The sequence below is a fragment of the Apostichopus japonicus genome, chromosome 14 (assembly GCF_037975245.1).
Source record: "Apostichopus japonicus isolate 1M-3 chromosome 14, ASM3797524v1, whole genome shotgun sequence".
Taxonomy (NCBI): Eukaryota; Metazoa; Echinodermata; class Holothuroidea; order Aspidochirotida; family Stichopodidae; genus Apostichopus; species Apostichopus japonicus.
The window spans coordinates 5079661-5107486 of NC_092574.1; the positions used below are offsets into that span (position 1 = coordinate 5079661).

Sequence of the window (27826 nt, forward strand, 5' to 3'; positions counted from 1 at the left end):
ATATTGCTTGCAGTAAATAGCTTATAGTAGGCTTTACCATCGCAATTGGTTGTCGCCTAAACGTATGGTTTCCTATGTAACGGACGCTTAGTATTTTACTAGGCCTTAGTCTTGGACTATACAATAGACATAGGCTAATTCTGCGAAATCACTCACCTACTCCGGACTGCAGTAGTGCGAGAAAGAAAATTAACACAATAAGCATTAAGATCAAGATGAACGATCTCTTTGGTCTAAACACAGCCATAACTGTATGGTGTTGCACCTTTATCCCTCTTCTCAAAACGATATACGATTCACATCTGTGTTCTTCTGCTAATTGGAGATAAATACGCGTGAGCAGGTAAAACAGGACGAACTTCAGTGCAAGTTACAGGCTGATGATAACATTGGAACCAAGTCTCTTCCTACGCCTTACGGAAACTTGTTGTCATGTCTCCATGGCCAAGTATCAACCAAAATACTCTGCAACAGACCGGTCACCACACCAAACAAGCACACAGGGACCAAGCTGTAATCTCAATTCCCCTTCCCGGTCCTAGTCTTTCCACCTTGCAGTTTCCGGAAACCAAACGGTGTTAACAGTAAAATTTAAGTGTAAGTTCACTTCCTGACCTCTACATGTTCCATGACTGAGTGCAGTAAAGCATAGCGTTGCGACCACATCTTTCACCAGTACCAATGCCTTACACATGTTTACATATCAGCGGGTCTGTAAATATTATCTCATCTCCCTACATATAATGTATAGGTGATATGAGATATCGTTCTCACATCAAATATGAGTGTGTGTGAGTACTGTGACTGAGCAGAACAGTGTCGAGAACTCCTCCTTCACCGTACGTCTATCAAGTTCAAACTTGGTGGTTAGGTGCCTGACAATGTAAACTTGTGCCTGCGTGTTTCATGACGTGTAACATTAGAGGTCAAATGTCGAAAAACCTAAGTTGAGGGTTAGGTTGAACTTGAAAGGACAATGTAGGTCAGAGGTGAAATCTACCCAAATCTGATTCCTTGCATAAAACAATATTGATGGTAAGGAAATACCGTTATGGCCCTTTACCCTTTCCTGCGCATGGTCCAGATTGTTAATACAGCATTTTGTGACTAATGAATTTAGAAACGTTCAAACCTGAAGAAAAATACTGCATATGAGCTTGATGACTAATTCATAACTCAAGCATTCTGGTTTGTAACACTTAAAACTAATTCTACTATCACTGACGTGCCCCAAATACGCTTGTAGGCTACTGAGAATACATAGCCTCTATGCCGAAAAATCACTTCCGTCATGGAGGAGATGAGATCCGCAACACCGTGGATTGCCCTCTTGTTCCTATTGGAGAATGCATGTCTGGTGTGTGATCTCTGCAGGTATACTCGCAGTTAAACTCATTTAAGAGTATATTGAAGCACGCCCCCATTTAGTAAGGACTGCAGACAGCTAATGTACAAGAGGTGCTGATGTTTGTTCTTTTATCGCTCCGTTTAAACACTTGTCCAATATTTGGAGAAGTCGAAGTAAAAATAAATGGGAATGGATATTGCCCCATTTGTTCATGGGTAAGGAACCCTGATTTTAATTATTTGTCTTTCTTCACTCTCCACCTCTCTCCACCTCCCCCTCTCTCTCTCACTCTCTTTGACGTGTGAAAAGTGGGTGGAATCTGATCGAACTGGGCTCCTGCAGAACTTGGGAATGAAACTATGTAACAATCAGTGGGGGAAGCGCCCATACAGTCGGGGGGGGGGGGGTGACGGACTCAAATGGACTGCTGGCGCCCTTTTCAGCTTTTTACCACTTTTTACTTATTCGCGATTATTGGCTTTTGTATTGCGCTCTCATCTACCTATTGACATTTGTCACATTTTGTTGGTGTAATTTTCTGACAAAATGCTCTAACGGCGGTCTTTAATCTATCGGCACTTCCGTTGTACGAAACTATTCCAAGAACTGTACGGGGTTTTCGATCTATTTTTAGACGATACGCCACGCGCAGTTGCTGAAATAGTAATAAACACCAAACTGTAAGTCTGTTTATAGCTCCATGGTTATACGCCGCTCCATGATCGGTGTGTTGGAAAGGGTAATTTCCGGCGATCTATATAGGGAGTATCTTTACTCAAAAAATTTCTGTACGCTCCGCGCCAACCTGTGGTGGCGCTCCGCTTAAAAAGCTTCGAAAGCGCCCTTACAGACCATTCTCGCCCCCTGACCATTACCCCTAGTTCTGCCTAGGAATGCTAAGCAAAAAGGAAAGAGTTTGTGTATAAGACGAGCCATGTTTTTTTTAAAGTAATAAAAAGAGAAATTGTGGGAAGGCGGAAGTGGAAGGCTGCCCCTCAGTGCTCTGGCTGGAGAACTTTAAAGAGAAGGAGCATTCAGAACCCACCCGCAGTGGCTGTGCTGTATAGTTTACAAGCATTCTAGCTACCGGGTTCCTAGTTTCCTATAGGGCTGAGGGGCCACCAGCCCCCCCCCCCAAGCCCCCTCTGCTAAGGCCGAGGCCTCCATCCACGAGTTTAACTTATGGATATCCAGGGTATTTATGATACTGTTTGATTTAAGCTTAGAGTGGGTAGTTGATATTATATAATCAAGGAGCAGATTTTTGATTAGAGGGTGATGTATTAAGTTACTTTTGAGAGGTTTGGTGTTAAAGTTTTTGATAGTAATATGAATGCTGGATGTTTTGCCAATTTCATAAAGTTGTTTATTGGAAGTAAATATATATATATATATATAATATATATATATATAATATATATAATATATATATATATATATATATATATAAATGAATGTGTAGTAAGTGGTATGACAGATGTATAGTAAATAAATAAAGAACAACACACCGGAAAAATTCCACTTCATGACCGGTTACATCCTTTTTTAGGACTCATCAGACGAAGGTAGGAATCGAACCCCCGAATCTTGTGTCAAAGACCGAAGTCCGTCATACTCGACCACAGTGTGAATGCGTATAAATTTGATTACCCAAGTGTTATGATTGTACAGAGTGCACCCCTGGTGCTTTTGAATCTGACAATTTTACACAGAATAACCACTCTTGATAGACTGGGTGGTTATTCTGTATAAAAGGATGAAAACCATGGAACAGTTGGTTCTTGTCTTACAGTCAGTGTCTAAAAGCCATTTCTTGCAACTTGATGAATATTAATGACATAAAGATGGAAATGTGCTTATTTTGTACCAACATAACCATACCAGCATGAACCTAATTTTACGTTAAGCTGTGCCCATTTAATTACATTCATGGATGGGAACAAAAACAAAAACTACTCAGGACAGGGCATCTACCTACCAAGTTTGACATTGATTCGACTGTTTAAAAGCTGTTTTTGAAGATTTTCCATTAAGCCCCACCCACTCATGAATATTTATGAGGTAAATTTGTTGTTGCAAAGAACATGTCCTTACTATGTACTTACATCACAATAGGCAGTATGAACTAAATCGGACATTGGGTTGAAGAGATATTGACATTTTCATAACTTTATATTGAGCCTGCCCACTCATTAATATGCCAGATAGCCATACCAAACACAATAGGGATCATCTACTGACCTGACTGACATATATATATACAAAGTATGACATCAATCCCATATTTCCTTCTTGAGATAGTGCTTAGGAGCTAGGGCCTCACATACAAACACACACATACAAACACACGCATACATACAAACACACACACACCAACTTGACTGCATAGGTCCAATGGAAAAGCATCGGAACGAATAAAACGGCTAACTGAATATTACACGGCAAGTAACTGTTACACAATTTGAATTCTGGTAGAGGACTCGGGATGGTAACCAGATGGGAAGCTGGCAAAAAACACGACAGGCTGCAAGCCACTGGTGACGACGTGAGTATCACATTACATCATCAGTGTGGTTCAATGGTCATTGTTAGTCAAGAGTTTTAACGTTAGTTCTGGTAGTTGGTGTATGACTTGCCTGGATTCCATATTTGAGTAAAACAATGTATCAAATACAGCAAATTACTGTTTCTATAGTAAAATTCTCATTGAACACATGCACAGACACAAACACGCATGCACAAACACACAAAATGTCAGTAGAGTTAATGTGTTTTTCAGTTCATCACTACTAAACTTTATTTCTTCATATTCAGAACACACAAAAATTGATTATTTATTGCCTTTGTAATAAAATCAAATTCAACATTATCCAAAAAAGATTCACCACGAGATACATTCACCTTTAGCATTAATGATAATTAAAAGATCTAGTTATGTATGGGAGAGTAAAAGACAATCAGTATAGGCCACAAATATGCTAGAGACAGGCCACAAATATGCTAGCAAGTCTAATAATGGTCACCCATGCACCAAATTCAACCAGTAGTTTGCCTCTCTGAGACAATTGATTTTCATATTTTCCACTTATCGAATGTCTGAAAATAAATATGGAGATTTATAAACATCCAAAACTCCATCTTAAAAACATTTAAGCGATTGTTGGCATGCATAACTTTAGGCCAATACTGATCCCCTTTCAAGGATAAGATTCAAGACCTACTCTTCAAAAAGATAGAATGTTAGTTAATATTTCTCAACAACAATTCAAGGGTTACTACAGCATAAACAATTGATCAACTTGAACTTTACCTTTGTCTTGCTACTTAGCCCCCGTAATTGCAACATTCAATTTTCATCATTTATTTAATCTTGCACAATTACCAAACGTTGTTAACTTGCATTACAATGAAGCATTCCTTCCCATATAATTAGAATAACTTACTGAAGTATAATAATAGCCACTTCCTATCATTATAATATAATGGTATAAGTGGTGTTACCATGACGATGTCAGCCGGGTAACCCTCAGTTTTCACAAGTACTAAGACAGCCAAGCGTAAAGCATTTAGTGTTACAGTTTATCATCCAAAACTTGCCAAAATACAGTCTGTAGTCCTCTTAGATGACATCAAAAGATGAAACTGAAGGATGATTGGTCAGTAACCAATCATGTGATCAAAATCATTTGGATTTACTACAAAACCTATTATAAATTCAATGGAAGGGGACAGAAGTGCCAGCAGTTTCACAAGAGACTCAAAACCATGACTAGAATATCATCAAGACTGGGTTCGACCAAAAACTAAAAACATCAAGAGAATAAAAAAAAAAATTTAAAAAAATCTTTTAATTTAGACAATTCAACATTTTGACTATGGGGGTCATTTATGGGTATAAGGTCTCCTATGTCGTTATTATGGATTTCCATAAAAGACAGATCACATGTTCATTTCGAGCTTAAGACTCTAAAATCTCTAAAAATCACTTTCCTACACAACTTGGTATGTTGTCCACCCACTTATTGATCCAACATTAATTCATGGGTACAGTGTTACACTTAGTTCAGCAAGGACTATTTATGAACGAAGTAAGATAGTAACTTATTTACTTGAATACAAGCTATAAATCAGTACAAAAGTAACCAAGAAATGATATTAACGAGCATTTCATAGTAAGTGAAAAAAAGAAAATCAAAAGGAGTACAGAACATACCCAAGACATTTTTGTGCATACCTTGAGATATATTCTTGAAGATGAAACAAAAGTAAAACATTCAAAATAAAAGGGAAACCATAGGAAAGGTTTGAATATCAAAACCATCAAGGAACATTAAACACCAGTTTAATTTATTATTTTCCCATTTCTACTAACACATCTAAAAATTATTACATTACAAGACTGAACATAACAGTTCATATATTACCTCAAAATTACTTTCATTACCTGAAATACTCCCACAAAAGTTTAAAATCATGACAAATGTTCTTACAAAATCCCAAGGAACAACACTCTCAATATTTTTATAATTACTATATCCAGCACAAAGTCACCACTGCTCATATATATATCAATCATGCGTTTACACAAGCACATGGAATTAACTAGAGATTAGCTCAGGCTGTGCCTCCTGGGATTAACTAGAGATTAGCTCAGGTATTACATCATGGGAATAACTAGAGCTTAGCTCAGGCTATGCATCATGGGATTAACTAGAGATTAGCTCAGCTATTACATCATGGATTAACTAGAGCTTAGCTCATGTATTACATCATGGGATTAACTAGAGCTTAGCCCAGCCTATGCATCCTTGGATTAACTAGAGATTAGCTCAGGTATTACATCATGAAAATAACGAGAGAGTATCTCAGGTTTTGCATCATGGGATTACCTGAAGATCGGCTCAAGCAATTTCACCTGGTATATAGCCTAATGAATGAAAGCAAATTAGTATGACAATAAGGTAGAGGGAAGTTACCTTAAAATCAGCAAACATCAACACACTATTACTTCAATAATAACTGAGACTGGCAACAGATATTGCTCAGAGTTTAACAATACTACCTCCTTTTTAATTTTCAAATTTTCCAATTTTAATGACTTCAATTTTTCCGGGTTTAGGACTGAAAACATCCTGATGTTAATATATCAGCACTCCATTGGACTGCAATTCAATGCACTCATCCATTACTATCAATATTGAATTTTGTTGGTTGGAAATAGCAAAAGTTTTCCAATAAATATTAGAGAAACCGATATTGGTTTTTGCCTATAGTCTGTGCAACAATGACATGTAAGCCTTCAAATTCTGCACGTAATGCAATTTTTAACTATTCCCCAAGGCTCCTTACTCTGTTCTGAATTGATTCTGGTATGGGTGGTTGCACTCAAAGAGTGGTACTAATGATGAATGGTAAATAAGCCCTACAATATGTACCCAACAAAATCCAACATACCCCAGCAAAGACATCTATCTTTGTACCAATCCCTCTGGTACTTTCTTGATATTTACACAAAGTGATTCTATCTTACTGCAGGCACAAGACAGAGAGCTGATCACAGCAAAGTGTACTGGAAATCGTCAAAATCGTTGTAAAACTTCCAAATGGAAAGGGTGCATGAAACTATTACGTTATCTCTTGCTTCATTCAAATCAAGTGCATCAAGTAGCCAAAGTGCAAGGAAAAAGAAGCAAATATGTCACCAGACTACCGAAGACCTATTGCACCATCGTTAATAATCCAACAACAATACGGAGCAGGTTTATCCTAAATGATATAATATTGTTATATAGAACATAATCAAAGAAAAAAATGTCTTTACATTTCTGACCCAAATGTTTCTTTGTGATAATTTTTTGCTTTTAAAAATTGACATTGCTAGGATGAATAAATTCCCTTGCACTGAACACACCCGATAGAGCAGGAGGCGGATGCGACCAGGGGCCGATTTCTCACTAGGAGGACCGCTGGAGGGCCTCAATCTTTTCTTGATTTCTGCCGTGGTGATTTCCTGCAGGTGAGACATGTAGAGTTTTGGATGAGACATTAGAATCTCCAAAGCACATGAATTGATGAAATACTTTCACAGCGAGAGCTATTTTAAATGATAACCAGATCTGCTGATACCAATAAAAAAGGGGGGGGGGGGGGAAAGTCAGTATTAGCTCATATTCATCCATTTTAGCACCTACATTTGCAAATACATCTCGATCATTTGAAACTACCTAGTCGAGACTAAGCAGTATTGGTTCTGTGATTCAATTTTTAGACTTCTTAAAGTTTCAGTCTAGAAGATGAAAAGGGGTTATTTTAAGACAAGTGATCCTTCAATGAAATTTGTTATCTTCTCTGTACCTTCTTGAGGGGGATGTTTATTATAACCATCTTTATAGGATTAATGTCTATGTGTGGGTTTTAGTTCACTCGATCCAATAAGACCTTCATATATTGTCAATGTGTGGGTTTAAGTTCACTTTGTCCAATGAGACCTTCATATATTGTCAATGTGTGGGTTTTTGTTCACTCGATCCAATAAGACCTTCATATATTGTCAATGTGTGGGTTTAAGTTCACTCTGTCCAATGAGACCTTCATATATTGTCTATGTGTGGGCTTTAGTTCACTCTGTCCAATGAGACCTTCATATATTGTCTATGTGTGGGTCTTAGTTCACTTTGTCCAATGAGACATTCATATATTGTCTTTGTGTGAATTTTGGCTCACTCTGTCCAATAAGACCTTCATATATTGTCAATGTGTGGGTTTTAGTTCACTCTGTCCAATGAAACCTTCATATATTGTCAATGTGTGGGTTTTAGTTCACTCTGTCCAATGAGACCTTCATATATTGTCAATGTGTGGGTTTTAGTTCACTCTGACCGATGAGACCTTCATATATTGTCTATGTGTGGGTCTTAGTTCACTTTGTCCAAGGAGACCTTCATATATTGTCAATGTGTGGGTTTTAGTTCACTCTGACCAATGAGACCTTCATATATTGTCTATGTGTGGGTCTTAGTTCACTTTGTCCAAGGAGACCTTCATATATTGTCAATATGTGGGTTTTAGTTCACTCTGACCAATGAGACCTTCATATATTGTCAATGTGGGTTTTAGTTCACTCTGTCCAATGAGACCTTCATATATTGTCTATGTGTGGGTTTTAGTTCATTCTGACCTATGAGACCTTCATATATTGTCTATGTGTGGGTCTTAGTTCACTTTGTCCAATGAGACCTTCATATATTGTCTATGTGTTGGTTTTAGTTCACTCTGTCCAATGAGACCTTCATTTATTGTCCATGTGTGGGTTTTAGTTCACTCTGTCCAATGAGACCTTCACATATTGTCTTTGTGTGGGTTTTAGTTCACTCTGGCAAATGAGACCTTCATATATTGTCTGTGTGGGTTTTAGTTCACTCTGTCCAATGAGACCTTCATATATTGCCCATGTGTGGGTCTTAGTTCACTCTGTTCAATGAGACCTTCATATATTGTCTATGTGTGGGTTTTAGTTCACTCTGGCCAATGAGACCTTCATATATTGTCAATGTGTGGGTTTTAGTTCACTCTGTCCAATGAGACCTTCATATATTGTCCATGTGTGGGTTTTAGTTCACTCTGTCCAATGAGACCTTCATATATTGTCTATGTGTGGGTTTTAGTTCACTCTGTCCAATGTGACCTTCATATATTGCCCATGTGTGGGTCTTAGTTCACTCTGTCCAATGAGACCTTCATACATTGGCTTTGTGTGGGTTTTAGTTCACTCTGGCCAATGAGACCTTCATATATTGTCTATGTGTGGGTTTTAGTTCACTCTGTCCAATGAGACCTTCATATATTGTCCATGTGTGGGTTTTAGTTCACTCTGTCCAATGAGACCTTCATATATTGTTTATGTGTGGGTTTTAGTTCACTCTGGTCAATGAGACCTTCATATATTGCCTATGTGTGGGTCTTAGTTCACTCTGTCCAATGAGACCTTCATATATTGTCTATGTGTGGGTTTTAGTTCACTCTGTCCAATGAGACGTTCATATACTGTCTGTTCTTTCAATGCTTCCAGATGCTGTCCTATTGGCATACCTGAGTTTTGGACTTTCTCCCTTCTTTTCTTCTTCTGTCTTCTCCTCCTTTGCAGCTGCATCTGCTTCATCTTCTTCTTGCTAAATGACAAAAATTTAAAACCAAACCATAAATCTCAAATACGAAGTCAACTAAAGACAAAGGCAGGAAGTTAAAGCAAAACAAATATATCACAGATGCAACTATATAGATAGTTTGCTTGCAAGAAAAGATTTTCCAAATTCTTAATTAATATTAAACGAAAATTGTGACAATGACAAAAGGGTGAAAATACTTTGAAAATGAACTCAGACAGCTGTAGAATGGAATTTAATTTCTTTCAGATTCAAAGTAACTCTAAAAAGCAAAGTCGTCAAACCAAACGAGTGAGTGGTCCCGTACTTAGGTTGACGGGAAGGATACATTACCCAAAGATCTGATGCTTGAAATATATCTTTGTGTAACATATTCGCTTCTTCATCAGCTGTGTGTACTTACCGACGCTTCCTCTAGATCAGCCTTGGATGGCTTCTTCCTCTGCCGTACTCCTTCATCTTCTTCCTTCCCATCCTCCTCCTCCTCCTTCTTCTCCTCATCTTTGCCTCCATCCTCCTGCTTTCCTTTCTCCTCCTCATCATCTGGAGTAGGCTCGTCTGTCTTCTTAGCATCAGTATCTTCCTCCTCCTCCTCGGAAGAACCACCCTGAAAGAGAAGGAGAGCCGAACACAATTAACATTTGACAATATCTAAGAAAGAATTGACCGAAAGAAACTATGAGCTGCAACCACCTTTTGATATTTCGATTTGGAATTTTTCAAAACATACACATTATCCTAGGCGGTTAAACATGAAGCATGCAACTGATTATGGCTCATAGGGCAAAGGAATAAGAATACCATAAACTGTTGTATTATTGATGCTTTCACAATCATAGGAGTGTTAGCTCAGTGGTTAACGCTGGTGCCTTTCAATCATAAGGTCCGGAGTTCGAGTCACTCCAAGATTAATGTATGTCCTCCAGTTACAGAGTTGTTGACAATTGACAATTCATAATCATGGATGTTAAATATGAGTCTAAGAGACTGACTTCGGTCAGCTTGCGGCTTTGATAAGCCAATGATTGCTTCTTCGCAAGTTCCTGCTTGCAGGAGGATCTAAAAAACATACATACAACCTATCGATCCATGGTTCTTATCTGGTTAAGTCACTGATGGGCTTGCTCAAGCCACAAATTGCTCCATTAGAGATGCCAAAAACTATCTACAAGTACATAAAACAGCGTTCACATATCTCTTTCTCTTGTTTTGTAGACAGATCTGTTTGAGTTTCTATTAAAATGTTTCAAGTGCAACTTGTCAAAATAATACTGCATTAATGGAAACAAGGTGAAGGGAGTATATTATTGTACTTCAGAAGTATGACCATAACAGATTCTGCACAACCATGAAATCCAATAGCGATCGAATCTTTCGAAGAATCATTATTTTGAAATGAATTTGTAGAAATGATTCTAGCTATTGCAAATAACTGTTACTCATGCATGACCTCCACAGACTGATTTTTCTCATTATATTTCACATCTTGATGATGACATTATATCATGTTTCAATTTTACTTACACTTCTGAGGCATATCCTAATACAGAGGAAGAGAGGTATGATGACCACGAGGCCAACCACCACCCACAACCACGGTTTCTCTTCTGTGGCATTCATGAAAGAGGTGACAACACTATCCTGTGAAGGAAAAATCAACAACAATTGAATGAATAATTCCATATCAATCATTCATAAACGTCTTCCAGTGGAAATGGAAACATTGAGAGTCATTTAGTCGTAAGTAGTTGAGATCTGATGTCCGCCTTTGTTTCATGTCTGCTACAGACAAAAGTGAAGAGGATCAGTACAGTGTAACGTACAGGACACCAGCAGCAGGGTCACACACATTCACAATCTGACAAAACTAATTGAACAATACTTCCAAATATCCTAGCAATGAAACTCTCATTATGATGCAAAAACAGACAGATAAACAAACAACAACAACAACAAGCTTTTCCTTCGGTAGTAAACTTTCATGACCAATAGAGTAGCCCCTTTCTGATGTTGTTTTCTAATATTCCACTTAACTTATAATTATTATTATTATTATTATGTGAGAGTGATTACCCCTGATGAGCCTCCTCCCTCCGCACGCTGGCGAATCTTCCAGGTGTCGGCCGCCCAGTTATCCGCTACCTCTCTATCGGATGTGATGATAAAATTATCAAAGTATATATCGTCAGTCATTGACCACAGTTCTAGACCAATGGCTCCCTGCAAAGAAAATCAATTAAAATATAAAAATATATAATATAAATACAATAAAATGAGACTAGTATTGCCTTCTAAAACCAAATGGAAGTTCTCAAAACAACAGGAAAAGAAGAAGAAAATTAACAGTCTTAAAAACTAGATTTGGATGCACCCTTTATTAGAAATTTAATAATATTATAGGTCACAAAATTGACTGTAAATGGGTTAGAGTTAACAGGTTGCTAAGTAGGAGCAGTAATGTTGTTGATATAACCATAAAGATATCTTTAATGATACTGAGGGCAGGCTTTCCAATTATATTTACATATTTATATGGTGCAGTCAGGTGACAACTCAATGCCAAATACACCATCCCTTCTACAAGCCATTCAAAGTTTTCGCTGTTTGTAACTTAACACTAACTATATAAGAGACTGTAGTCTTCTCTGTATTACGATGATTCTTAACGTTACAACTGTTATCAACTTACTATACTGCTCATCCTGAAAGGCTCTAAATCTTCAAAGAAATCAGGGTTTGGTATAATTTTAGCTGTCCATTCTCCTGAATAATCAGGATTATCAATCAACGCTGGCTTCCATTTGCCCTTAAAGTCGGGGTTATTGATCATGGGCGGTTCCCACTCCCCGCATCCTGCCTCTTCGCAGAGAGGGTTACCTGTTTAAGAGGTGCAGAGAAGAAATAAAGAGGAGGGCCATCTTCTCCCTTTCACTGGGAAGAGGCAGCTATCTGCACGAGACTTTCTCCAGCGTCTGCCACTTGAAAATTCTACTAGCATCTTATATATTATCCAAATTCTTGACATGAAAAAAATGTCAAAAGAGATAAGCTTATGGTCACATATTGGGGGAGGGCTTATGACACATTCTAGAATGTTCTTTTTTTACCATCATCCAAGGTAACGTTTCCCGATAATCCATATTAAAACATACCGTGTGATTGCTGAAGTAATGAGATGGGACCCAGTAAGCATAATAAGGTCCACATAATGAGATGGGACCCAGTAAGCATAATAAGGTCCACATAATGAGATGGAACCCAGTAAGGTCCACATAAAGAGATGGTTCTCAAAAGGAACACTAGTTTCCATGTACTGAGGATGGTGCTCCCTGATAATGGTAACTTCCAATTGAGATGGTGCTCTCAACAAAATGTAAATTTCACATGAGATGTTGCTTTATACAATTCCATGATGAGATGGTGACGTATAAAATCGTAACGATAGCAAGATGATACTTACTTAGCTGTGGAGGTTCCCATTCACCATCCAATTCATCATCCCTACAGGAGAAAAAGGAACAATTTGTTACATCAATCATGAGAGCAAGTATATATAAATTCATTTCAATATGTGCATGTTCTGAAGTTGATGAAACTCAACAACATACGACATAGCTGGTTGCAGACCGACTCTGTATATTGTACAAGGCCTAACTGGAAATCTTAGGATCCTTCTAGTGAATTAAAGACTCACATCCAACAACACCAAAAAAATGTGGAAAAAAATGTAATTAGTTTCCTACTTAGAAATGAGAAACGATTGATCCTACTAAGTTCAAGTAATAAAAGATTGTTGATATAAACAAGATACAGGTAAGCAGGTTGGACAGGTTTGATTCATGTTAATTTGATGTTACAATGTTAATTTCAATATGTGCATCCTCTGTACAAGCTCTCCCCCCCCCCTATGGATGGGGGGGAGAAAAATATAATTTGCAGCACATTCCCACCACAAAGCTAGCTGCAGACAGAAATGACATCTAGTGAAGACTTTAAAGGGAATACATCGACAGTTCTTTCGGGAAACCTCATAGGGTTGTTTCTTTCTCTCCTTGTGCCACAAAGAGAGAGAATAGAACACAAAAAAAATGCACAACCTGCTTTTCAACTAAGGAAGGATCATGTAGATGAAATGATTAAATTAGCAGGCCTAAGCATACTGTGATACATAAGATGCAAGCACTCACCAATCATCTGGTTTCTCTGCATCAGGGTCATCAATAAACTCAGGTTCATGATCCAGCCAGCCATCCGGTTTGACAGCATCAGGGTCAGGGATCCTAGCAGGAGCATCCTCATCCCAGTCATCAGGTTTAACTGCATCAGGGTCAGGGATTCTGTGGAAAAACAAACAACACTGTAACGGAGTGCACTAGTATGCACCCCCTGCTGGGAAGCTTCCCCCTCCCTTCCCTCCCACCTATCACTCTTGGAGATGGAATGGGAGACTGGACTGTACCTGATGCAAGAATAGTACAGCAACAATAACCAAATACTGTACATACAAATACACATTTCAGCGATGTGATGAAAGTTTTGTGTATATAGAAAGGGGGGGGGGTTGGAGAATGAATGAAAAAGACAACCTAAGAATCAAAGATGCTTTCAGTTATTGTAAAACCTCCCCAAGGCCACCTATCACAGCACAAAACAACAAGACAAATAACAGGATACTGGCACAGAAACGATGCTGGCAAGGAGATACTGGAGAACAAAAAGCAACACCGGTGAAAGAACAGTTACTGAACTTGTACTTGAGACCAAGTTAGCCGTTGGGCAAGTCTTACGTAAATACCTGTTTGCTTCAATTTCCTTGTGTCTGTTTGAGAAACAGACAACATTTGTTGTTATATTGCGGAAAGTATATTGAAATAAATGTTGGCCAAAAAATTTTAAAAAATAAAATAGTCTTACGTAAATACTCATTCACAGATTTTAGTCAAACTTACTTCTTTCTGTCATCCCAGTCATCTGGTTTCCTATCATTTGGGTCAGCGATTTCAGCCGGTGGGTTGACTGGTGGGCTAAATGATTAAATACAAGCAGGGATGAATAATGTTTAAGTGCAAAGGTTTCCATTACTAAAACTATAAATCCTATTGAACTTTCAACTTGACACTCTGACCCTCCGAACTATACATCAGACATCAAGAAGTATCAAGTCAGACAAATTCAAAAATGAGGGCAGCAATAATAAATGAATAATCAATTTTTCACTGTCTGACAATTATATGGAGCAATGGATGTCGATGACCTTTGAACCCCGAATTTGCTTCCAAAAGGTGCTAATGTGATAACTAAGAAATGCCATCCAATTTATTTCAGGTCTGAGAGGCATTAACAGAAACTGGCAACAAGCTGAACTCAATAATGGAAAAAAAAAAAAAAAAAAAAAATTCTCTTACGTGAAATCCGTCAGCAAGCTGCCCGAGCTGACACTCTTCTGATCAACCAGAATCTCGTAGCTGTTGTCTGGTCGAATAACTATCAAAGAAAGGGAAGACACAAAATAACCACCAAATAATAAATGGTTTTTCCCCCATTTTTGTGCTTACTTTTTATGAGAGGTAGTGAGTGCAAAACTGGTATATGGGCGGTGGACAAGTTATTTACCTCAAATACAACAAAGGAGAGTGTTATTTTTGATGGGCACGGCATTATCATTTAATTTATTGCTCAATTTAAAGTGTGTCAACTTTAATCCCTTAAAAGGATTGTCTGGTGGCCCAAAGAAGTTACCTTAAAAGATATTAAATAATTTTCCAAACAAGTTGTCAAAGTATGAGAACGCTAATGTTGCGTTTGACAGAGAAACAATTTTTTAATCATTATGGATAGAGATTTCAAATATGATTTGAACAGTACAATACGTGACGTCAGCTCTGCCATAGCAGATTGCGTCATAACCCACCCTCCCCACAGTACCTATACGGTAATCACAACAAAAACCGCGTTTGTATACAGATAATTTTCTTCTTTAATTTGAGGTGAAATTTCTTAGAAATTAGATATGTTTTCAAAAACTCCTTAAGCCACCATGTATTAGATCGGTGGTTCCGTGGTCTTTGTGTAACACAAGGTTAATTTTAACAGCAGACTCTTCGTTGTTTAGGCTTTACATCGCGCTATCCAGCTCCAATGCGAAGAATGTTCGCATGTAGGCTATACTCAAACCTTGACAATCGGACAGTTCTGCGAAGCCTAAGCTTCTCAGTGCTACATTCTGCTCTGACAACGATTCCGATAAATTTCTTCTATAATTTCTGGTGAAATTTCTTATAAATTAGATATGATTTAAAAAACTCCTTAAGCCACCATATGTAGTAGATCGGTGGTTTCGCGGTCTTTGTGTAACGGGTAAGTTTTAACAGCAGACTCTTCGTTGTTTATGCATTGAGATATCCAGCTCCAGCGCAGAGAATGTTCGCGTGTATAGGCTACTCTAACGTTTACAATCGGATAGTACTGCGGAGCCTAAGCATCTCGGTGCTACATTCTGCTCTTTCGGTGTAAACTAATACTCTTCAAGTTTCATTTTACTGTTTTTGATCTATGAATTTTATTTCAGCGATTTCAAAGAACAGTTTATGAACTGAGGTTTGAGTGTACTATGTGCAACGCTATAGAAGTACACCAACTGGGCATCGTATAATATACGTTCGCGAGTATGTACGTTATATATCTTAGGCAATCCAATGTCCTTACACGTGAGTTTATTTGCTGCGGAAATGGGAGTGCTAACTTCAAGTCACCTGTTTTGCCTATTTGCAAGCACTACGTCAATCACCATATTGAAGCGTTCGAACAAACGGTACTTTTGGTGAGAAACTGGTGAATTTGAAAACCAGAACAAGAAGAAAACGACGAATGGGGACAATTTTTACATGGTTTGAAAGAGAAATATAATAACTACAAGGACAATGTATCAAATTCTTTCACCATACAATTCCTTTAATTTGTTCTTGTGTTTCATATAAACAATTAACTGCAAAATATAATATTAGTAGCAACATACAGGAGGGAAGTGCAACTGGCTCCCTTCAAAGATTCACCACTCCCATACAGAAATAACAACAGAGGGAACGGAAAAAACAAAACAAGAAAACAAAAACTTACTCAAGGTGAACAAATGACTCTTCTTGTCAGTAAATACATGGCTGAATCCAGTTGGTTTCTTGGCATGTTTCTCCTGCAAATTCAATATCAAATAGTAACTAACTATGATAGGTTCATATGGACAGGTAACTAATATGAAGTTAGGTGCACACTTCCCTTCATACTTAAAATTTGAATGTCTGTTTATACTGAACATGCTGCTCCTGCTGAGACAGGGTGGAAATGGAGCGGGGAGCGGAGGGAAGAGGGGGGGGTACTGCATTTACTTTCATTTCATGTTACCAGATTCCTATGGTAGTGGACTTTCAGTGCTACTGATATTTGTGGTAGGTTTATATCAAACTGGGGAAAGATTTGTCAAAGATCCAACAAAGTCAAAGATATCAAACATACTTGGTGAGATTTCTGTGTTAGATGTTATAAGCTTCAGTATTATCCAACTTTGTGATATATACATTGAACAATTAACCTTTTTTTGTCATCATTAACATGTTTTTGCACTGAATCTTAAGAATATAAGTACATACATCAACAATCTGGTAATTCCTGTCAATATTTGTGGGTTGCATCAGATTTGTTTTATGTTTTGCATTTTCATTGTTGTCTGTTTGTTGTTGTTTACAACATCTCCATGGTTACAATGCACACTTTCGCTGGGTCAAAGGTCAACATTAAAATTTGACATGAGTGATGACATACAGAGTAATGACATACAGAGGTCACATGGCCTTGACCGACTTATTTACTGATAGAATACAAATTTCCTGGCCTGTTTGCTAAGATAGCAAACATTACACCACAGTCGAGAAATAATGAAAAATCAAATACTCTACCTCATATTTTCCACTGGTGGGGTTCTTGTGTTGGAAAATGAAGTGAAGCTGCAAAATATAATGAAAAGTGACAAAGAGTCATGTAAAGTGACCACATACGAAGGACAACGAATTTAGATTTTTCGAAAGGAGACGTCCTACACTTGCGGTTTGAAGAGTTTCATACTCACCACCTATGGGGACTGAGCTACGACACACAAGACCACCTTTCAGCAGAATTTGGCTCATAATGCACAAAGGTTACTCGTGACTATGGACTTGATGTCAACAAAAGGAACTTAATATTATATTTGTCCGTAAGCTCCATAAACTATTGGTAGATTTTTCCGACATAGGATAAAAAGGTGCGACACACCAAAAAGTGTTTATGTTGTCTTTATTCACTTGCAGTTTCAGATCTATTTTGATGTACAATAATTCTTGTACTGCTTTACTGAGTAAATCTTTTCTTTTTGTAAATGACCAACTTCCCTGTTCAGACTTCAAATACTTCAAGGAAAATAAAAATATCCACTCAAGTTTTGTTCTTAATGTAGCTGTTTGTACTATTTCTGCCTACATTTTAATAATATAATCTCACTTCAACACATTTCAATAGCAGGACCAAAAAAGTTTTGACATCAACTTTTTTTTTTCCACAGTATTAATTTAAAGTACCGTAACACATAATACAAAAGAATCAGCAAAAAACTTACATAAGAAGCTGACATAAAAAAATTATAATAGTTGTTAAGGTTACTCAAATTGTTGTTTTGCTTAGATATAAAATAGTGAAGGTCAAGTCGAAAGCGAAACTTAAAATAAAATTCGTGCGCATCTGGTATTTTGTTATTCAACCTAGTATAAATATATTTTTTAGCATGCAAAATTAAAAAGTTCACAGGATTACCCATATCATCAAAATCACCAAAACAAATATTGGTCAAATTAAAAGTTTTGACATCAACTAATCATGAGAATTTCAAATTTGCATTGCAGCATGTGACTAACACTAGGATGAAGGGCCTTAAAGAATGGAGCTGAATTAATTACTTGCATACATCTCCATTTTGTTACACAAACTCAGGAGAGGATACTCTAATCTGCTGAAGACTTTTAAAATCTTCTAAGAAATATTCAAGAGAGTTTCTAAAATATATCTGCACATTCAAGACCAAAACGAGAACAGATGCTCTAATTTTTACTTTACCTTCGAATCGGCACCACACTTGTCTGGTCCAAACATGATAGAATATCTAGTCTTGTCTTGAAATGAGTCCTGTGAAGATATGATATTCACACAGAATGCATTTTAGCCAGAAGTTACAGTAGAGGCTAACAGGTTTGAGTTTCTTGTTAACTTATAAGCTGCATTCAAGACAATATATCCACCAGTCAAATGATTAGTCAACTTGATAAGTCATATTATACTATACAGTAACCACCCAAGCTGTTTCTGCCAAAGTTGGGCCCTTTTCTGTAAAAGTTTATCTTCATTTCTTGAGTTTCCCTCATACAGTTCAAGATTCCAATGGCTGAATTGTCTCTGACTTAATCTCCACTGATAAAGAAACCTTACACTCCTTCCCATCCGACACCACTGTCAATGTAGTCTTATAGGCACAAAAGCAACATTGTTAAATATTTTGTATCATTCTAACGTAGTATATCATTCTACCCATCTCCTGCTGCCCAATGGCCCCCCCCCCCTCCCCTCCCTTCTGACCTCATACTTGGTTGATCTCATTAGCCCCTAAATCTGAAAAGGTATAAAATACACCAATATTCCACAATCCTTTGGGTTACATGAGTTTTCAGTTTCACAATTTTTCCAATAATATTTTATACTAAAAGCCCTTTAACATTGTAGGTTACAAGATTGAATAGTCAATTTTCAATTCCATAAGCAAGTTACAGGAGACACAAACCAACTATCAAATGATACTTTAAATGTAGAGATCTTTGTTATATACAACTTCCCCAAACAGCTAATGAAAGTCTCGTTCTTCTGTCTGGGAAATCTTATAGTTTAAAAGTTGTGTCATAGTGCCGCCACTAGGACCTGAAATCTTGCACTTCTCTCTGCTTTGCATTTACATATTGTCATAAAATATCAATCTAGAATATTACCAGTATTGACACTGAAACCAATCACATTATTGGGTCATGTTTACGGGCTTCAAAGTTTTTTAGATTTATCATTTGTAAAACCCACCCAACTCAATTACAGAAAGTAAAAGATTTTAATAAATTAGAGAGATTCCTAAGCCAGTTTTAAAGACAGGTGGACGGATGAGTTCATGTTTAGACTTGCTCAAGTCTCCAGCCTGTTGTGTGAAGGAACATTAAACCTGTGATATCTCCCTAAGTGGAATAAGAATTTACAAAGCTGTCACCACTGACACATAGACCAATGATGAATGGTTGGGTTTGTGTCTCCTTTGTTGAAAAGTTGAAATTTTTCAATGTGCATTTTGGCTTACATATGTAACACAAGCAGGGTTGTAGCTAGGATTTTGCAGGTGGCGGTTGAATTTTCTGGAATGGCGGTTGCCTGCGAATTCCGCTTCCTGGGGGAGGGGTATAAGGAGGGGGTGTCCTCCTCCCAATTTGAATTTTTTTCCCTTATGTACAGTGCTCAAATGCAAAATGGTGACTTATATGGCCATAATTTGAGGCATACACATTCCACTACTTCAGACCATTATTTTCATGACACTATTTACTGAATTTTGTACCGGTCGATCACAAGCGCGAGTGCCGGTCGGTATTAGAAAATTTTACTGGGAGTACCGGTCGGCAAACGTTAGTGCTGGCCAAATCCGACCGGCGTAGCTACAACACTGAACACAAGTAAGGGAAAGGTGTTTACATGAGGATATGTTGAAGAATCGAATCAACTTCACTTGTTCTTTGAGAGTGAACATTCATTTGATGAAAAAGTCTTGGATGCTGTCTTAGTAATTAATTAGTTAATATTAATTATTTAATAAATTAGTTAATTAATTGCAAACCCATGTTGGATAATGATCAGTCAGTTTGGTAAAACTTAACAATTAAATGCAAAGAGGCTGCTTTAAAACCTAAGTATAGAGTGAAACTCACAACTACACAAACATACTTTTATTCATATGATCTATCATCGTTTTACCCTTTGATCTCATTCGATCTAATCCTGATTTCTTCCGAAAATTATCCTGACAGAAACAGGGGTATCCCGTGGTTAAAACGAATCATCCTATCCTCTCCCCTCCCCCTCCCATCCTATCCCCATTCAGACATCATGCCACTGGAATCATATTAAACCTACCAGGTCTGGTTGTCCAGCCAAGAGTTTAAGGTATGCTCCACCACATTCCATGCCATTCTGAAACTTGACTTCATACCTAAGGAAAGTAAAAACAATATCGATGAAATTAAAAACAATTCAACAGAATTCATCAATCATCCCTCCCCCTCCCCCAACAAAAAAATACAACAACATTTTGCATTGAGTTAAATAGTTTGAAGTCAGAGTAAAATAATCTTTTGAACTTTGAACAACATTGGTATAATCTATTGCAAGTGCTGAGCAAGGTAAATGGAAGATGGCCAAGTGATTACTTCACATTGCTTTCAAAGCTATGACAATTTCTTTGACCAGTGCGAAAACTATATACATGATTTAATGTTACTTGTGGCTAAAATATAACGCTTGGAATATTTTATTTCAAAAATTGTCTGTCTGATTTCAATTCATTTGATCAGTTACAGACAGCCCAAGAAAACCAATAGTATGATATTCTTGCCAGATACTCAAACTAGAATACAACTATATATATTTCAGATCAGAGTATACATCAATAGTTCTATACATGCAATCATGACCTAGGTGTACTCTAATAAAACAGAAAGCATACCACACCCCACCTCATGGACCACTATTCTTCGGATTAAGCATTTATTTTGTAATCGTCTTAGTCTTAAACACTAAGACAAGAAGTACACAGAACCATTTCATCAGAATGGCAATGCTTGGAGGTTCTTCTGTGCTGATGTAAGGACTAAATATCTTACCTTGGAAATAAATTTGTTTTTCTTTCTTCATATAAAATCATTTTGACCGTACATGTTCCAGCAAAGTAATAAATCTTCATACGATGGTCACCCTGAGTATTAACCAGCCTGCACCCTTTGAATTCAATTCTTAGTTTACAACCCAAGGCATTACATACACAAACACGCACTGTAAACACAGACACACATATATAATCCGCCATGATTCCATTAACTATTGTCATATGCTGAAGGAACAAATTTGTACTTCTGGTTCTAAATCCTCTGTTAGTTAGAACTTATCCAATACATCCTCAACTTACTGTGCAATCAGAGGTTCCTCTTCAAATTCAAACAGAGTGTCCAGGTTCACTGCAATAGCATGATGCTTCGCTTTAGACTGGAAAAGAATGGGAGAAGTTTCTTCTCATTTTAGCCTCTAATCAGGACAGCAGTAAGATTATGAACTCATAAGATTAATTGAAGAGAAAAAGATGATAATCAACATTACACGGATCACAAATTCTGTTTTACCAGTTTTGAAGGTTCTCAATTTTGTCTCATAAATGATATGGTTCCAGTGTAATGACGTACATTTTTACACTTGTATAGCAACTTGCCTTTGCCCATTTTGTATAGCATTCTAAATTATTCCTTGTTTAAGGAGAATATTAGTTCAAACTACAGTACCGCTTTTAAGTAAATTGGAAGAGATTAGCGCGATTCAGCGCAAAACGCAGCTTAACTGTACTTAACCGCGCTCCAAATAAAGGAACGCGATTTCCCCGCGTTCCAAACAAAGGAACGCGAATTCCCCTCGCTCGCTATTCACCACCGACACAATGGGAGTGAACCGATCGATACAACGCTATTCATGGCGTGGAGGTAGTGTAAACCTATCGCTTGTAACCAACACCCGTTATAAACATCACAATTTTAAACGAAGTTTACCAACTTTGACGGAAAGAAAGTTTTAATCGAGAATAATTTCGTGTTGAAGGGCAAAACCTTTTTATACGTGTTTATTTTATTCCCCGATATGTTCTGGTAACCAGAAGTAATAAAAAGCAAGAAGGAAACTTCGTGCCTTATCCTTTCGGGGTAACATATCATTTTTAGTAGTAACATTAGGTCCCGCGTTTTGTGTGAACTTTAGGCACATTAGGCCAGGAAACGTTGCACTGATTTTATTTTATTTTTTATAGAGTTCTGTTCATAGGCTTACGAATGCGAAGGTTGTCACTAACTGAAAGGAGTTGTAAAGAGAATAATTGTAATTATATCCTGGAAACCAAAATGAAAAAATTCTAAGCACAAATGCTTGTTTAAAAAAAAAGCAAATTATTATAAAATAAGAATAATCATGCAACAGTGTTAAAGCTTAGAAATGCAAACTAAAAAGAAACAAACAGTCTGTATTTTCTGTAAATCTTTTAAAAATTCTAAAAGTAAAGTTAGGCACACATTAGGCTAGGAAGCTTTGCACTCACGAAGCAAATAAATTAAAGGAGGATAAGTTTACTTTAAATAGTTGGCAACATTTTGAAGAAATAATAAAGTGTTACTAAGCGTTTCTTGTGTGAATTTTTTATATAAATTACCATTGGTTCCAGCAGAATGAAAAGAAAAAAGAATTTCCACCCAACAAATTTGAAGCAGGGCCGGTTAAATTCAAAACATGTTTCTAGTCCGCGCAATTGATGGGCCTCCTTTTTTCCTGATTCCCGAGTTTCTTTTCGGATTACAAGAAATCTAAACTATCCTTAAAAATTATTTTGTAAAGGTTGGAACATATTCCAAACTAGTAGCAGCGCATAAAAAGAAGAAAAATGGCCGCCCGTTTTTTTTCAGATCTCAGTACGAGAAACATGTATTTTATTTGGATACTATAGAACAGCTTTCGTTCCCTAGCTGTAAGTCGATTTTTTATAAAACCTTCATGAAAATTAACAGACTTGTTTGAAAATGGATTTTGAAGCTCAGTCAACAATTTAAGAAATGCTTACCGTTAAATACTGGCGTCAAGCAATACATTTCGAATTTATTCCAATAAAGATCCGCAAAGGATAAAAATGATGATTAGAGCTTACTAAAGAGAAATAGAAACTGCATGTAGCCTACATGGTCATTTTAAGTATCCAAGTACTCTACAAAGAGATCGAGTTCACCGAAACACCCCTTTTCCCTATCGCCTGAGGAAAACCGTCTTTTATAAATTATAGTAGGCCTACCATACAGTACTTTACATTTGATACAAAAGTTACTTCTACAACACACATAATTTGTGTGTCTCGCAATAGTTTAAGTTTTAACCGTGCAGTACACTACCATTCATAATTTGCATATTACACCAAAAGTTATAACTTGGCGTCCAGATGGCGGGAAAATGTACAATCATGTACAATTTGTTGTGTCGTTCCCATGGTGCAATGAACTTGGGCAAGTTGCCAAGTTCGAATGTCGATGACCTACTTATGTTCCGTGACCAATGTCAATGGGAATTATGTGTGCAAAAACTCGGGTTTTCCACGTGCAATATATATAGAAGTTTTACGTAAGCGGAGCGAACATTATACTGTACTGTTCTAGCCCCGAGAAATGATCAATTCGGTTTTCTCACTTAATCTGTGGTAGGAAAAATCATGATTCCTGAATAATTTTCAGAAATATTGTTATTTCCGAACGGACGTTGAGAACTGTTTGAATATTAAACGGCAATTTTTATTGTTCGCAGCAATCGCGGGAATTCTGTTTGCTAACGTTTCACTCATCAAACCAACTGTTTTGCTCCCACTTGAACATTTGTATTGTACGTTGAATTTAAACAGTATAAGATACGTGCTTATACACTATCCCTTCCTTTGACCGAGTATAAACCCTCGGTCTTCTTTCTACCGGCGACGATCGATATTCTTTTGTTACCGGATTGGAAGGAATTAAGTAGGATTACAGCCATTGACCATCTGACGGTAACAATGAACTTCACACTTTTAGCTGGCATGAATAGAATTAGGGAAGCCTTCCGACGGAATCTGCGCTCTGATAAACAGTTCCCCGCAATTAACTGCATTTCAATGCGGGTTTTAACAAAAGATAGAGCGCGGTTTAAACGCACAGAGCGCGATTAAGAGCGCGGTTTTCCAATTTACTTAAAAGCGGTACTGTAGCATCATAATTCCTCATAGAGTGTTCACATTACAAAATTGTAATGAAGACACAAGAGAAAAAGGTTTTTTTTTTTGTAAAAATAGTCCTGTCACACTAATCATTTATACATACAGTAGCTGTTCTTAACATAGATCTTGTAGTAAAATCTGTGATAACATGTTCCCTATATTATTAGACAAATGCAGAGAAATAAGATATGACTAATCAAATGACATGTATATGCATTTGCCATGTGGCATTACAATTAGCTCTATAGTTTACAAACATCACGCAACAGTACTACATTATAGATAACCTTTGTTTCCTTGAGAAGGAAAAAATAAATCATGAAATCCAGCAAATGAAGTTTACCTTCAGAACCAAGCCTAAGTCTCCCTCCAAACTTCCTTCTGCAGATTCAACTTCCCACTTTCCATCGTATTTGGCGATCTCATCTTCCACGCCATCTTTCTTGGCGTCAGACTTCTTCCATCTGTATTGGACGAAAACATAAAGAGCGAAAGTGAGGATGCAATGTCTGGCTTGGCATTGCAGCAGCAGCAGGAACTATTATCCAAAGTCCACATTTCGGTATCCTCATTGTCTTTTCTTTCTCTTTGTAGAAATTTCCAAAGCAAAACAAGCTTCTACAACCCACTAGAATGAAATTGTGCACACCCCCTTAATACTCCATGTCTTCATCTATACAGCCTCTGCCTTTGACCTCTTTAAAAGAAAAATTTAAAGTTGGTATTTCTCAGTTCATTACTATAAATTCCTTTCTAATTAAAAGCATTTCTTGCTCTTTCAAGCGTTGCTTTTGCAGTTTCTAGATTAATCACACAAACTATTTGATAGCTCTCCGACAAGTGAAGCTTGGTAGGACTTAACTTTAATGGATCATATTGTAACAAAGCATTTCCAATAGGCCTCATGTCCTGAATAATAGTACTGTACCTCTTCCAAAAGTCCTTTTCAGTCAGGATTGCATCATGGAAGTAAGTTGGTCCTGACGGTGTTGGTGGTTGAAAAACCTCCAACGGCTCCTCATCCTGCTCAACCTCTACTACTTCATCTTCTCCCTCAATATCGACATCATCAGCTCTTATCGTCACCATGGCAGTAGCCAGTAGCAGCATCAAGGCCCAATAAAACTGCATTTTGAAGCCTAGAATAATTTCAATTCTAAAAAGGAAAATGATAGAAACAGTTTTTTTGGAGAGCCTAGCAGTGCTGATATGAATGCATAGTATATTTTGTTATACAAAAGATGATAGCTTAACTCTATGATACAATTTTCAATCAATTGCTCTCAAAATTGACTAAGCCTACTGTAACATGGGTAGTGTGGTTGAAAACAGTGGGGAAGGGGAGAAGTCAAATGGAAGAAAGGTATTGTGTAAGGATGCACTGGTGTGGTATGTGGACTGACAGTTCTTCAGGGTGGATAAAGCAGAGAGGGTCAGGGTATATTTGCCAGGTGCCAAAATCCAGGATGTCAGTAAAAGGGTTAACAAAATTGTGTCAAATGAGGAGGTGGTTGTGGTCCAGGTAGGGACCAATAATGTGCAGAAGGAATCACTCGATATAATTCAGTCCAGGTATTACAAATTGTTGTTGCATCAACTCGTGCTAAAGTTGTCATCTGCGGTCTATTGCATAGATTTGACAAGGTTCAGTCACATAAGTTGGTAAGTTTGAATGGTTTCCTGAGCAGGTTGTGTATTGACTAATTTGACTTCTCCTTGTTGACATGTGGTCATGTTTCCAAGATAGAAGTGTTACTGTTCTTCTTGAGGATATTAAGCCAGATGTGTTTGGTATCACAGAAATCTTGGTTAGGGGAGGTCATTCATAGTGCTGAGGTTTCTTACCTAGGGTATGTTGTATATCGTCAGGACAGGAGGGATTCTCATAATGGTATTGGTGGGTGAGTTTTACTGTATGTTAAGGATGATATTGTAAGTGTTGAGAGGTCTCAGTTGCAAGGTTCTTTTGTCAATTCTGTCTGGTGTGAGTTGTCCACAGGCAACTCCAAGAGGTCCAGTAGTGTAAATACTATTGTTGTCTGTTTTTTTTGTGTTTTCTGTTTTTTTTTCTATCCTATAGGGTCCTTGATAAGGACCTTGAGTGTCCTTCCTGATCCTCTTTTTCTACTAAACTTAACTAATAACCTGCTTCAAGAGTTAGAAACCAAAATACCTTGTCAGTGAGCTAACTTATGCACCACGCATGAAGTTTCAGGTCTTCACTGTGTAGTTTACGCAGAGTAGTATCAGCATCTTTGTGTGTATTCGATAAGATGCAGATGCATTAAAAATGTTAAAAATACCTCTGACCCACCTATCATTTAATGTTTACGAAAGTTAAATGCAACTTCAATCGAGAACTCACATGGATTCACAAATGAGCTCTGGCAATTGGAAATAGATGTCTCCTGATGATCGATTTAATAAAATCGAGGCCACTGCAATACAACCATTCGTTGAAATAGGTATATTCTACTGCTAGGCCTAGCATTATACTTACTTACCCTACAACCAGTAGCCTAAATAAGCAAGATTTGGATCCATGTTTAACCAAAGGTCAGGGTAAAGGACTCCCACCTTTTTGTTTGTGGAAAGTTAAAAGACCTGTATAGCCTAGGCCTACCCAATTCTTCCTGAGTCACTGAAGCTTTCACCAAAACACCTCTTTACATCAGTGGAATCCACCCAGCGTAATAATACTTGTGACTATACCACTTACTTCTACTAGTTTGGGTTTATATAGTACTGACAGTTTTGTAATGTATTTGCCTAACATTGACACTGTGCACTGAACATTACACTTATCACATTAGCCTATATGTAAGTATGAACGCACAGTGAAGTAGTCTTACTGTAGTGTAGGCCGAACGTTAGACTCAAGAGTCAGGAACAATGGTCAACTGATAACTCTTGTTTTTAGGATTTTGCGAAAAAGTAACAAATGTTTTTTTTAATCATGTTATGACTATAAACAACCTTCAAAATGGGAAAGTATATTCCTGTACTTACCTCCAGAAGAAAGCAAGTTATTCCTGCAGGAAACGTATACAATCTGCAGTCCTTGGAAGGCTGTAAACTTGTATTTTGCTGTGTAATTTACATTGGGTGTAATACGCGAAATAGATATTGATACTACGTACAATCACAGCACCATAGGACGGTTTCTACACACTACTT

General features: G+C 37.4%; 2 protein-coding genes and 1 long non-coding RNA gene across 4 annotated transcripts in view; 1 reads left to right on the top strand and 2 right to left on the bottom strand.

The window, feature by feature from the left end:
- The window catches only part of LOC139980011 (alpha-1,3-mannosyl-glycoprotein 4-beta-N-acetylglucosaminyltransferase A-like), a 79328-nt gene extending 78463 nt beyond the window's left edge, over positions 1-865 (bottom strand). For both annotated transcript variants that reach the window (XR_011797425.1, XM_071991354.1), the window contains exon 1: positions 157-865. Coding sequence is in view for 1 of the 2 variants with exons in the window: in XM_071991354.1 (XP_071847455.1) it covers positions 157-247 (91 nt within the window). In the remaining variant the exon portion in view is untranslated. The remainder of the gene's footprint in view (positions 1-156) is intronic.
- Positions 866-2841: 1976 nt separating this feature from the next.
- On the top strand, positions 2842-6391 carry LOC139980015 (uncharacterized). The gene is made up of 2 exons (XR_011797426.1): positions 2842-6002; positions 6039-6391. It is a non-coding gene; the product is annotated as an uncharacterized lncRNA (long non-coding RNA).
- Positions 5194-27818, bottom strand: LOC139980012 (calnexin-like). Its single transcript, XM_071991355.1, has 18 exons — positions 27659-27818; positions 25578-25805; positions 24993-25113; positions 21797-21873; positions 20749-20824; positions 18649-18717; positions 17460-17507; positions 16627-16699; positions 14916-14994; positions 14460-14534; positions 13698-13847; positions 12971-13011; positions 12200-12387; positions 11584-11730; positions 11035-11151; positions 9914-10117; positions 9437-9516; positions 5194-7358 (listed from the first exon to the last, which is right to left on the bottom strand). Exons 2-18 carry the CDS (start codon positions 25778-25780, stop codon positions 7325-7327), a joined length of 1782 nt encoding a protein of 593 aa, XP_071847456.1. The 5' UTR covers positions 25781-25805; positions 27659-27818; the 3' UTR covers positions 5194-7324.
- Between the last annotated feature and the right edge of the window lie 8 nt (positions 27819-27826).

What these genes read in the sequence shown, in the direction of transcription:
- LOC139980012 (XM_071991355.1), bottom strand. Translation starts at nt 25,780, where the DNA reads ATGCAGTTTTATTGGGCCTTGATGCTGCTACTGGCTACTGCCATGGTG. An exon ending in TGGCTGGACAACCAGACCTG is followed by an intron (nt 18,718 to 20,748) that starts GTAGGTTTAATA and finishes ATATCTTCACAG; the next exon opens with GACTCATTTCAAGACAAGAC. An exon ending in AGTGTGGTGCCGATTCGAAG is followed by an intron (nt 17,508 to 18,648) that starts GTAAAGTAAAAA and finishes TATATTTTGCAG; the next exon opens with CTTCACTTCATTTTCCAACA.